The 12,475-nt window shown below is 40.6% G+C and overlaps 1 protein-coding gene across 1 annotated transcript in view; it reads right to left on the reverse strand.

Annotated features, from left to right (window-relative positions):
- ipo13b (importin 13b) overlaps positions 1 to 12,475 on the reverse strand; it is a 42,884-nt gene that overhangs the window by 19,994 nt on the left and 10,415 nt on the right. Inside the window, exons 2-3 of the mRNA XM_053613564.1 lie at positions 5,949 to 6,074; positions 4,263 to 4,873 (exon numbers count right to left, since the gene is read on the reverse strand). Of these exons, the coding sequence (XP_053469539.1) occupies positions 4,263 to 4,873; positions 5,949 to 6,074 (737 nt within the window). The remainder of the gene's footprint in view (positions 1 to 4,262; positions 4,874 to 5,948; positions 6,075 to 12,475) is intronic.

Raw genomic sequence — 12,475 nt, forward strand, 5'->3', positions numbered from 1 at the left:
GCTGTAGAAGGAAATAGCGTTCTGCAAGGCCTTAGTGGAACTAATATAGTGACAAATCATCCATACAAGACAACTTCGAATGTCTGCCTAACGTCTTCTATCGTCGAGCACCGTTTCAACCAATGTACGTCTGTCCGTCTTCTGCTTTCCCTCCATCCCACCGTCTACACTCCTTTTGCTTCCGAACATCTCTGAGGGAACTGGAGTTTCACACCTTGACCTCACACACCCTCATATGAAACTTGCTGTTTCTCTCTCTCTCTCTCTCTCTCCATCCTTCTCTCTCTCCCCACTCCCTACCCCCGAACATCCGGCAATTATCTTCAGACGCCAGGAGACAGATGAAACGAGTTGCCTGGCAACAGGATGCATTCTGTTAGGCTGATGGGAGAAATAACACCAAGGAAAAGGAGAGAGCAGAGACAAAACGGTGATGGAAGAATGTGGACATAGAAGATGGACAATATGGCCTTTAAAATCCATTTTACAAGAGCGGGGGAAAGAATGTTGTGCATTAGGGGACTACATTGATAACAAGCACACACTGAGTCTGAGCTCAGTCTTATAGTGCCACAAGCCCCATCTGCTCACTGTGTGTGTGTGTGTGTGTTCCCGTACCCCACTGGGATTAAAAGCAGTCCTGCTGGTCTCCTGACAGAACATGGGCACTGTGGGTTTAGTGGTACAAATAACATGCCGGCTGTCATACTATTCTTCCTGTGCATTTACTCGTCAGATTTTTTCTCTTCCACTCGAACTCACATGACCTCTCCCATTCTATACTGGTGTAGGGTGGAGAAAAAGGACCTTTTCCTGCTTTGTCATTGTCTTCCTTCAAGTACAGCATCCAATCAAGTCCAATCAAGCATATACAGCCTTACTCCGAGTATCCTGTGTGAAAATCATCTAACACTGCTAGCTGTGCAATTAAATTTTTTGTTGTATTTTTGTTAAAAAGCACAATTATTAATATAAAAATTCATGTTAAGGGGGGGAAACTTGGGTTAACACAATGACATCAGCAATCAGCGGACAGAAAAAAAACAGGTCCGATATAGAGTGGAATAATTAACAGTGTAAAAATGCTCTGTTTCTTTGCATATACAAAACACATATATATATAGTGTGAATTATGTAGGAAATACATAACAGATTGTGTGGCTATACGAAAATAATCAACGCTAGGGTGGTGTGACACAGCAGGACGCGAAGGGTCTGGAGTGTGTTATTTGACTTATAGCACGGTGATTTGACAATGTTTACAACGTTTCATTTATTAATGAACAACATGTTGCACGGGGTTTTTTTTTCTTTCCGATTTATAAATAGATTTAATGTTGTGGAACGTCCGTGAGGTAAAGTTCCAGTTATCGCTCATCATAAAGTCATGATAAACACTCATTACCTCAGACTCTTCTAGCTGTACCGACGTCCTTATGATTGCTATACACGATATGGCCAAAAGTATATGGACACCTGACCACTGAATATCCTGTTCCAAAACTAGACATTTTAACCATGGGTGTGATGCTCAGGTGTCCACATATTTTTGTCCCAAAAGTCTCTATACATAGAGGAAACAAACTTTTTAGCAAAATGTCTTGGTTTATATTATATGTGGAGACTTATGGGACACCCTGTACTGTTGGATCCTTCTTACGATAACTTCTCCTACTTACAACAGCAGCTGCACAGTGATACATGGACGGCTGCAGACAGAGTACAGCACACGTTCACTGATTTTTCCAGTTATTCTTTTGCTGCTTTTATCTGCAAAATACTGCCCTGACAACTGCTCATTACAAGTGAGCTTGTAGCAAACAGGCCCCATCTGCTGAAATTCTCTTACACTGTTTCACACGCACGCTAAACAGACAGAAATAGTTACGTCATATTGACGTTACACTGAACACAGCATTTGGACACATGATTTGTCTCGTCACAGATTGTTTCAACTGTGTGGTGTAGATGCTGTTGTTAAAAAGTAGCCCGGGGGCTAAGGAATTGTTAGATTAGTGCCAACCGTTAAATAGATTTGATTAATTAAGCATATTTTAATGATGTCACACCTGCCCATGTAGCCGAATATAGTAAAGCTTCCTAGTCTCCGAGTGTCTCTCTGTGAGTGATCTCTGCGAGTGTCTCTCAGTATCCCACTGTTAATGATGTGCACATACAGTAACCAGAAGGATGGTGTGTTTCATGTTTATTTGGAAGGCAGCAGATGGGCTTCCTTTTCTGGCTAAGCTGCCTTTTGCTTTTTTTTTTGTTGTTTCTTTTGGTTGACAACATTTTTAACCTAATATAACAAGAAACATGATAATACATCAGTTCCTGCATTTTAATGACTGTTCGACCATGTGGTTCAAACAACAAAACAAAAAAGTAGTTGAGGTCAAGAGAGTGAGGTGTTCTTTCAGTTTAAAACACAAAAGCGGAGGATGTTGTTCAACACCCCCACCCCCTGGTTTCATGTACGATGAATGAAAACGTACAAACACCACAGTTACATATTCTTGGAAGAAAATGAAAGCCTGCTCGATCTCTCCATGGCCGACCCCTCGTTTCTCTCCATCTCTCTGGTGCTCAGAGGGTGTAGTGGGGGTGAGGAGCTTGACACATCTGTACCAACCACAGCGCTAGACATCACTACCTCACTATCTCCATGGGAACGGCAGCCAGCCTAATCCCCAGACACACACCTCCCCCTTCTTACAGCCTCTCTTGACTGTTCTTGTTTTGTCCCTCTGCGTTTTCTTCTCATGTGTCTGTATTTCAGCTTTGCTTTGTCACTCCCTATCTTAGGTCTGTGATCGTGTGTGCGGCGCACTTGTCACATTCTACATTCGCTCTTTCCATACAGATTTCACTTTTGACCAAATATAAATACAGTTGCAATCAAAATGATTCAACCCCCATTGCAAATCAGGTTTATTCTCAAAATTTACAGACTTTGGACACTGTTCTTTCATCATTCTTCTTCCTCCAGACATAAAGCTGATCCATCATGCTGAAAAGTTCCAGTTTTGTTTAATCACTTCACAGAACAGAATCCCAAAACTTCTGTGGTTTATTTATATGATTCTAAGGCGATTTTTCTTGGGCTTTTGGTCAGTAGTGGTGTATGTCTTGGAGTTCTGGCAATTAAACCTTCTGCGTTTAGTACGCGCCTTACTGTGCTCACTGAAACCTCAGTGCCTGTTGCCACCAAGTCTTGCTGCAGGTCTTTTGCATTCACTCGAGGGTTTTTCACAACCTGCATTCTCAGAAAACTGCTTGCAGCCGTTGATAGCTTCCTTTTTCTGCCTCGTCCAGGTATTTCATGCATTTTCTACCCCTAGCCAGTTCAGGTATTTCATGTGTTCCAGCTCAAGCACACCTGGTGCAACTAATGAAGCCCTTGATTAGTTTCATCAGGTGTGTTTGAGACAACACCTGTTTTGCATATTTGTGCTGTTGTGAGGGATTCTATTCAGGGGGTTGAATAATTTTGAAACTGGAGAAAGTATTTCAGTTGCTTTTGTTTTATTTGTTCATTGCAAACAGCTGAAAGTCTGTAAATGTTGACAATAAACCTGATTTGCAATGGGGGTTGAATAATTTTGATTGCAACTTTAACTGAATCTCCCTTAGCTACTATAACCGTAACCCTCTCTCCTATAACCAAACTCAGACCTAATCTCTAATTTTCTTTGAAAAAGAACAAGAAAGGTTTTAGTCATTTCATTCCTAAAAATATTCTCTCTCTTCATTGCTTTTCTGACTCACCCAGGATCAGAGAAGCAAGAGTGTGCGCGCGTGTGTGTGTACACGTGTGGCACATTGAGGTGTTGGTAAGAGTGTGCATGTTTGTTTGGAGTTGCTGGGAGTCTTGCCATATGCGTTCAGCTCCAACATCCAGTGATGAAGCTTCTCCAACCAAATCTGATAGACTTTATTTGAATTATTCCTTTACGAATTCAGCATGAATGATTGAATTATTATTATTGGTATTTCTCAGCATGAGGTCACACACTCCAGGTTTGGATAAATGACAAATTTATTAGCTAGGTCACCAGTATGTGTAGTCCTTTATGACACTGTAAATCGTCATGTGTGTTTGCTGCTTCGTTTCCACCTCAGCATGTAAATACTGACTCAAAGAATGTAAATGATGAATAAAAACCTCCTATCTTTTAGTCAAGTGGCTTTTTCTCCCCCTGGGCAAATTACGCTACTTTCTGATGAAATGCAATGGCTCTGATCCTGTGTGTGAGACTCACCTCTGTGAGTCAGGCTGTGAGATGGCATTGACGATGGCCTCTACGGCAGCGTCAAACAGTTCAGGATCATTAAGTGCAGCAAAGCCAGCTTCCAACAGACCCTCGCTCTCGCTGAGCGGCACGTCCAGCAACGCCCAGCTGGACAGGCACTTCAGTGCACGCGCCTTCACCGATGCTGGTGAGTCAGCTTGACGCAGTAGCTGCTGAAGCAGCGGATAAACAGATGCCCACTCTCGACCCAGAGCGCCCCGAACCTGCCCCCGGCGGTACTGCGGCAGCCGGCTCGTCTGGAACTCCTCGGGCAGCACGGTGAGGAGCTCGAGCAGTGCCAGGCAGCGAGCGCGCCCGTCCACAGTGCTCCCTTCCTCCTGGAAGACTCGCACCATCTCGGAGACAGCGCCAGGCCACGCCTCAGGCATTGTGTTGAGTGCCAGTGAAGCCAGGGCGACACACAGCCGTGTCAGCACAATCTTAGAGCCTGAGGCAAACAGGGCAATCTGGGAGAAAAGCTGCGTCTTGAGGGTGTCGTACTGCTCGCCCGGGATGTCACCCCAATAGCGCGAGATCTTGGTGTGTAGGGCGCTGGCACCAAAGTACTGGATCTCTGGGACCTAAGGAAGGTGGTGGAGGTGAAGAAAGAAAAAAAAAGCATGTACTTAAGCCATTTATCCACTAAAACGGGATTTTATTTGAATCAGATCAGAGCAGGACACAGAAATAATGTGGTTGCCATGGGTCTACAGGCAGAGTTAAAGCTGTACAGCACATTTTAATTAGGATCATCAACTGCCATACCGCTGAAGCTAGCTAATTTGCTAAGACTAGAGAGATCAGTTGTTAATGACGAGTCCTTAAAATAGCAAGCTCTCTATAAACATGCATGCTTAACAAAATGTCTAGCTGGTTGTGTAAACGTATTTTTAATCCAACACTTAGTTCCGTTCCAGTAATCTGATTGGACAGGCGTCGTTCCAAGAGTGCTGATATTTACCATATCACTGGTACATTTCTTTGTACCTGTAATCATCACGCCGCTTATCTGTGTTCGCTACAAATAAAAATCCACTTCTAGTAACAGTTCGTTACTTACTACAGGCTGTCGGTCAGTCTGGGCATTACCATGGCAACACAACGCTTTATTCAGCTGTGGCTTCTTTAAATAAACTAAATATTCGTGTCTGAAATGCCAGTGACTCAAAATTATTTTTCTTGTTTAAAGAACTGTTGTATAAAAGCAAATATCGCACTCGTCTAGGGCTGGGCGATGTAACAATATAATACGGTTATCGTGATGAATGATAACGCGATACACTTTTCTGAAATAGCGTTGGTATAATGATGTGTTTTTTTAACGTTTCTAATAATTACAAATTAAATGCGCTGAACGGATGCCATTCATTTGCTGTATAAAGGTGCAAACATTCACTGATGCTTTTGAACGGGTTCATTTGTGTAAATTCAGTTATTACTGTGTCTTGTGGACTATATATAAACATCTGTTATGTGAAATAGATTATTCAGGGCAGAACTAAATAAAAAAACTAAACACAATGTAACATTATGCAGATTCTGTAAACAGATTGAGATGATTAACCGATGCCAATACCATAGTGGAAATAAGATCAAGTTCAGCACAGCAGAGCAAGTTGGTAGAGAACCAATACATGTGGTCCAGACTTTTCTCACCTTATCAGGACTGAGCAGAGCCCAGCAGAACTGCCAGGCCTGAGGGGAGATCTGAGCCTGCATCAGCCACTTCTGAGCCAGGTTCTTATTCTCAATGTTTGGGTCATAATACAGCTGGTGCAGAGCCTGAGACACAAAGAAAAATGGAGAGAACAGACACGGTGATAGGAGTTAAGTACAAACCTCAAGAATCAGGCACAATTATTCTTTTCATAAAAGTAGGATTGTTTTTTTCTTAATAAACGAAAGGGAATCATTCAGTATGTTTACATGGACAACAATAATCTGATATTAACCCGATTAAGACGATACTCTGTTTAAGAAACTAGCATGTAAACAGCGATTATTGATTAATCTGATTAAAGTCATACTCAAACACAAATGGAATTAAGACATGTGGAGTATTCCTGTTTTAGTTGCATTATGGAAGTGCATTACAGACATGTACACACCTTAATCACACTATTAACATCGTGTGGGAGTTTTCACCGCATTTTGCGACAGGACACGTACACACACGGCAGCGCTCAACCGTCTGATGGCAAACAAGAGAGCACGGCTGCCTCCGAAACCGCGTACTTACCTACTATATAGTAGGTGAGATACGTGTATTTCAGCTACTATATAGTAGGTAAGCATGCGATTTGGGACGCAGCCCACGGCTTCAAGCAGTCTTCTATTTGCACATACAGCATGACAAATAATTAACTGCACTTGAAGCTTTCGTAAAATTGAAAATGAAACACTCATAACTGTATACGGTTCCATAACGAAGACGAACTGTATGTCGATACGTGAAATTCTGGAGGGAACGTCGGACGGCGTGGCGTGGGGACGTAATGACGTGTGCCATTAATCGATCTATGTTCTATAACATGTAAAACGGGAACATGAAAGGAATATTCTAAAAGCAACTCATGTAAACACCTTAATCACAATATTGTCTTATTCAGAATAAGGTCAATAATTAGATTACTGCTGTCCATGTAAACGCAGTCAGTGAGGAAACAGGCAGCGGGTTAAAAAAAAGTGATTATATGGCTCCGGTATCGGGCTACTACTCTCCTGTCACTACTGATAACATTGAGAGTTGAACTCAACGAGCATTCGTTTAAATAAGAGACTGAGATTTATCCTTTTAAGAGGCAGATAAATAGAGTGGAAACATAACAAAGAGGGATGAGAAGGAGAGTGACAAAGATGGGAGTTGAGGGAGAGAGAGAAAAAAGTGAGCTAAGCAAACTGGGATGAATGAAAGAATCATGAAAAAGAAACCTCGTTTGTAAATATCAAACAAAGCAAAAGGTGCTTACGAGAAAAGACCATGTTTTACAGATGATTTACAGAAAAAGCCAGGAAATACTTATCGGACAATCTGAAGTTTCCAAACTGACGGTTAATTGCAACATAAACGGGTAATTCTGATCTCTTCAACAAACATAGAACCAATCGTTAACTTCGCCAGTAGCATGCGAGGAGGCCGGGTCAACTCTAGCGAGAAGCACAGAAGCTACGGAAAGACTCTAAGCAACACGATGCAGAACGAAGCGTTTGACATTTAAAGTTCACAATTAAAATGTCATTCCAGCAGCATGAGCAGAACTAGATTAGAAAATGAATCAGACGAGAAGGATTTTTTTCTTCTTCTTCTTTTCTTTTGTAGCATAACCAGTAGCATTAGGAGCTTTGGAAAATATGTGAAATTCACTTCAATTATTCAGAGCATCTTTGGGAAATATATTCTGAATCCGAAAAGAAAGCGATCATCTTCCATCGGAGTCAAGTAACAGCTAATTGGGCAATTCCACACAAATGTCAACCTTACCGTGGGAAAAAAAAATAAATCAATCAAGCTGGGAGCATGGGAAAGCTAGTTTTAAAATGTTCCCTCGTGTTCTCTAAATTTCACTGTATTTAACTTGTCTGGTGGAATTATAGAGAAAAGTTTATTCCATCATACACCTTTACTGTCCAGTTTGGGTGATCCTGTGTCCATGATATACTAGGTTCTTGTTATTGGCTGACAGGAGTGGAACCTGATGTGGTCTTCTGCTGCTGTAACTCATCCACCTCATCTCTGCTCACCACGGTTGTAAAGAGTGATTATTTGAGTTACTATATCCTTCCAGGCAGCTCGAACCAATCTGACCATTTTCTTCTGGCCTCTCTCATCAACATGGTGTTTCCACACACAGAACTGTCGCTCAATCAATGATGTTTTTTTTGTTTTCCGCAACGTTCTCTGTAATCTCTAGAGACTGCTTGTGAAAATTCCAGGAGATCAGCAGTTTCTGAAATACTCAATAATAATAATAATAATAATAATAATAATAATAATAATACCAATAATCCGGTGCTAACCACCATGCCACGGTTAAAGTCATAGAGATCAGACCGTTTCTTCATTCTGATGTTCAATGTAAACATTAACTGAAACTCTTGACCCGTACCTGCATGATTCTATGCACTGTGCTACTGCCACATGATTGGCTGATTAGATAACCCGCATAAATAAGCAGGTGTTCAGGTGTTCCTATTAAAGTGGACGGTCCGTGTCTGTACAGACACAAACAGAGTACTGGTTCAAACACGTGACATCTGTAACACTGGAACTGCCTATATTCAAAAGGAATGAAGAAACAAAGAAACAGTGTGTGTGTGTGTGTGTGTGTGTGTGTGTGTGTGTGTGTGGATGCACAACACAGTCCATGTTTAGTTCTGTCTAACCACTTTGCCCTTCATTACAAATTCGTACTACAGACTACAGGACTCAGTTTACCGCGACCTCTCAGCATGTTACTATGGCAACCCACCGGTAGTACACTGGTTCCTCCACATACGACACCTATGTTGTTCTGTGCTAGTCCTGAATGACTTTGATCGACTGACAGCGAGGCTGGAGTGAGTCAGCTTCTGTATTAAAGAGCGAGTTTGAGAGACGAGAGATGAGAGGTGCTCGCTGATGACTCACTCCGTCCTTGTGTTACGCTCGACCCCCTCACCCGGTCATTAATCACAGTGACTCCCCGTGGTGCGCGCGCTCGACGGACAGCGCAGTAGCCTTAGCTGTCGGTCTCAAAGCTGATTTATTCGCCTGATAACTACTAACATTCGACATCTTCTGACGAAAAGTGCTGGAAGTGACGTTTGGCAGACGGGAAACAAACAAACAGACAAAAAAAAAGCTCATTTGAGCAAACCATTGGATTAAAAAAAAAAAAGACAACATTTTTAATAATTAAAATCACAGCATAGAAACATAGATATCCATCATCTTAGAAGAATGTTTCAAACACTTAGGTAAGCAAAAATTGGGTAGTGGTCACGCGTTATGTATTGAGTACCGTGTGAATAATGGCATTAAATAAAATGAATAAACATTGCTGATTTGGAATTTGGCAGTACTACTTTTTTTAAAAAAAAAAAAAATCTCAATGGATGCTTTACTAGCGTTAGATTTCAATAATTGATAAGCCTATAATTCACAAACGTTTCTTCACAGTGAGCGCTGGGCAATCGGGCAAAATACCCGAATCTTTTCAGGCATTCTTTTCATGTCTTTACAAGTAAACCCGTTTCCTTATGGATAAAAATGTACTGAATTTTAAAAAGAAATACATCCTTGAAGAAAATAAACAGCAGACACCACTGTTTCATACTAACTGGAGTAAAGTGTACTCCTCAGTAACAATCATTTCTAAAATAAAAATAAATAAGTAAATCAGAATGGATAGCATATTTAAACTAAACAGATACATCACCTTTACTAATACAATTAATATACTTTAATACTGTATTAGTACAGTAAATGGAAAGCTGATTGACAGTAAGTATTCAAATACATGTTTAAATACTAAATATATTACCTGAGTTGGTTTTACATTTTTATTTAACATTTTAGAAAATGAGCTCTTTGTGTTTCTCTTTGTATTTATTATTTAGTTTTTTTTTTATTGTACTTCTCTCTATATTCTGTACATAGTTAAGGAAAGGCAATGTTGGAAAAATATTTGTGACTCAGAACAAGGATCAACTATTTTTAGATGTGCATGTGTATTACATCCTTCACCACGTAAAAATGTCACGGGGATCAGTGATGTCTTTCCAGCGCTTTCATTTTTTCAGATGCATTTGTTGTTGCTGTGTACGTCAGCGCTCTGTCAGACACACGAGCTAGGGATGGCGCGATATCTTATCGTTTGCGATATACCGGTAGAAAATCTCTGTTATTTTTAGATCAGTGTTTGAGGTTCTCAAGATCACAGCTATCACTTGTAGCTGAAAACAGTAGTGCATGGTACTATATTTTATATTTACATTAATATCGTCATTGACATCATTATCGCAATAAATACCAGAAATCAATATTGTGATATAGCTTTAAGTCTATATTGCCCATCCCTAGTGTGTTATCTGGCTTTCGGCACCCTCGCCGGGGTGTTTTCTTGGTGGTTAAACAAGTTTCCACGGCGTATCAACCTTGCCTTTGCACGTTTTCCCCCAAACAAACGTTGTTTGTGCTCTGTCTGTTGTATAAAATCCAGCAGTTTCACATAACCCAACACCTCTGTGTTGTCAGCCACGCTGCCAGTAAAGAGAAGGAAGCGTAAGTTGAAGAACCACCTACACCTGGTTATTATTGGGTTGTTTGTATGTCTGTCTACTAACGAACAGAGTAACACCGAGTTAATAAAACGACGTGAAACGGCACGTCTGAGCGTTTTCGGCACGACTGACGAAACGCGTTCAGTATCACGGTTTACGTCATCTCTCTGGAAAAAACACGCCAGGGAGACATTTTAAGCGTTCCTGATCTCTAAACTCATCATAGTGCCCACTGCTATTCACAGTCAGTGCTGCTGGTGTTTGTTTTTAGGTTTTTTTACTCCTCGTTTGAAGAGTACACATTGTCCCAAGATTTCCATGTTCCCCTGTGTGTGAAGGAAGACATTAAAGTGTACTTGTTGACTCTTACGAGCATTCGGCGCAGAGAAAAACACACCTCAGGTTGCTACTGACAACCAATTCCCAGTACACACTGTGCAAGATATAATTAGTGAAGCTTAATCTCCAACACCCCCTCCCCCCCAACACACACACACACACACACACACACACACACACACACACACACACACACTCTCTCTCTCTCTTCCAACATATACTGTACACTATATGAACAGAGAAGTTGAGAGGAGTTCATTCATTTCCCATGTTTCACCATTTTAACAAACGAGTTCAATCCTCTTCGGGAAACGCACTCTATTAATAAACTGGAAAAATGATCCTGGTTAGGGATGCAGTGGAACCGGAGTCTACCCGGGACAAGACACCAGTCCATCCATTGCAAGCCAGTCCCTCAAGGATTTTTTGATTTTGCGATCGCAGAAATGAACACAAAATGAAGGAAACTCATTTTGATATTTTGATAATGAGATATTCGCAGGAACTTGCGATTTTTCCAAAAAGATTTTCCGCACATCCGGGCCGAGACGCGTCACGTGACGTCATCGCGACGCGCGTTTGGCCCTTCAATTCACGCGTGTCGAACACAAGTGCAGCTAAAAGACGAACATCGCTGCGAAAGAGCATACAAAACTTTTTCATGCGATTTTGCCGATTCACGTATCTTTCTGTTAAAAAAAAAAAAAAAAAAAAAAAGGGCCACAAAAAAAAACTTGCGAATTCAAGCTTTTTTTTTGGCCGCAACAATCACAAAACAACTCGGCGAGATCCTGTACGGACTGCCTTGAATAGAATATCTTGAGCTTTAGCCTTATAGAATAATCAAATCTTGAAGTCAGCATTTGAATGTTTTTTTTTTTTTTTAAATGCTCAATAAGTGTAGCCCTACATTTAAAATATGATGCACTTCATACAACGAATACAACATGTGAGGACACTGAACTGACCAGGAAATGAGAAGATAAACCAATAATCTGAAAAGGCAAAGTCAGTGCACAGCTTCAGGATGTTTTCACGTTATTTTCTACACACAGCCTTCACTTTATCATTCTATCTATCACATCATTTAAGTCACTAAAAAAACAAATGGGAAAGTATTTACTAGAGGTGCACCGATACTAAATTTCTCAGCCGATAACCGTTACTGATAGTTCTGCCTTTTACGCCTTCTTATAAATGAATAACAATTAATTCCACAATTCTGAAAGAAATGCAAATAAAAACTTTATTTTCTCCATTTCAACAAGTTGTTTCACAGTAACTGGTCTCATAAACAGAAAACACATTACTCAAATTAACATTAACACATGAACTCAATTCTGAAGATTAAAGTAAGATTATTAACTTATTGAAAATTATTAATTCATAAACATTGACTGAATTGTAAAAATCCTCCTGTTAGTCTCACATTCACTCACCACAAACAAAAGCATTTCTACTTCATCACTGAACATCAAACTGGTGATATATAACAAACTTTTTAATATATTAACATTAACTGGATATGAAATACACTACTCTACAAATATATTTTTCTGCGCAATATAGACTTTTGTGTCAAC

The sequence above is a fragment of the Ictalurus furcatus genome, chromosome 25 (genome assembly GCF_023375685.1).
Source record: "Ictalurus furcatus strain D&B chromosome 25, Billie_1.0, whole genome shotgun sequence".
In the NCBI taxonomy this organism is placed as follows: domain Eukaryota; kingdom Metazoa; phylum Chordata; class Actinopteri; order Siluriformes; family Ictaluridae; genus Ictalurus; species Ictalurus furcatus.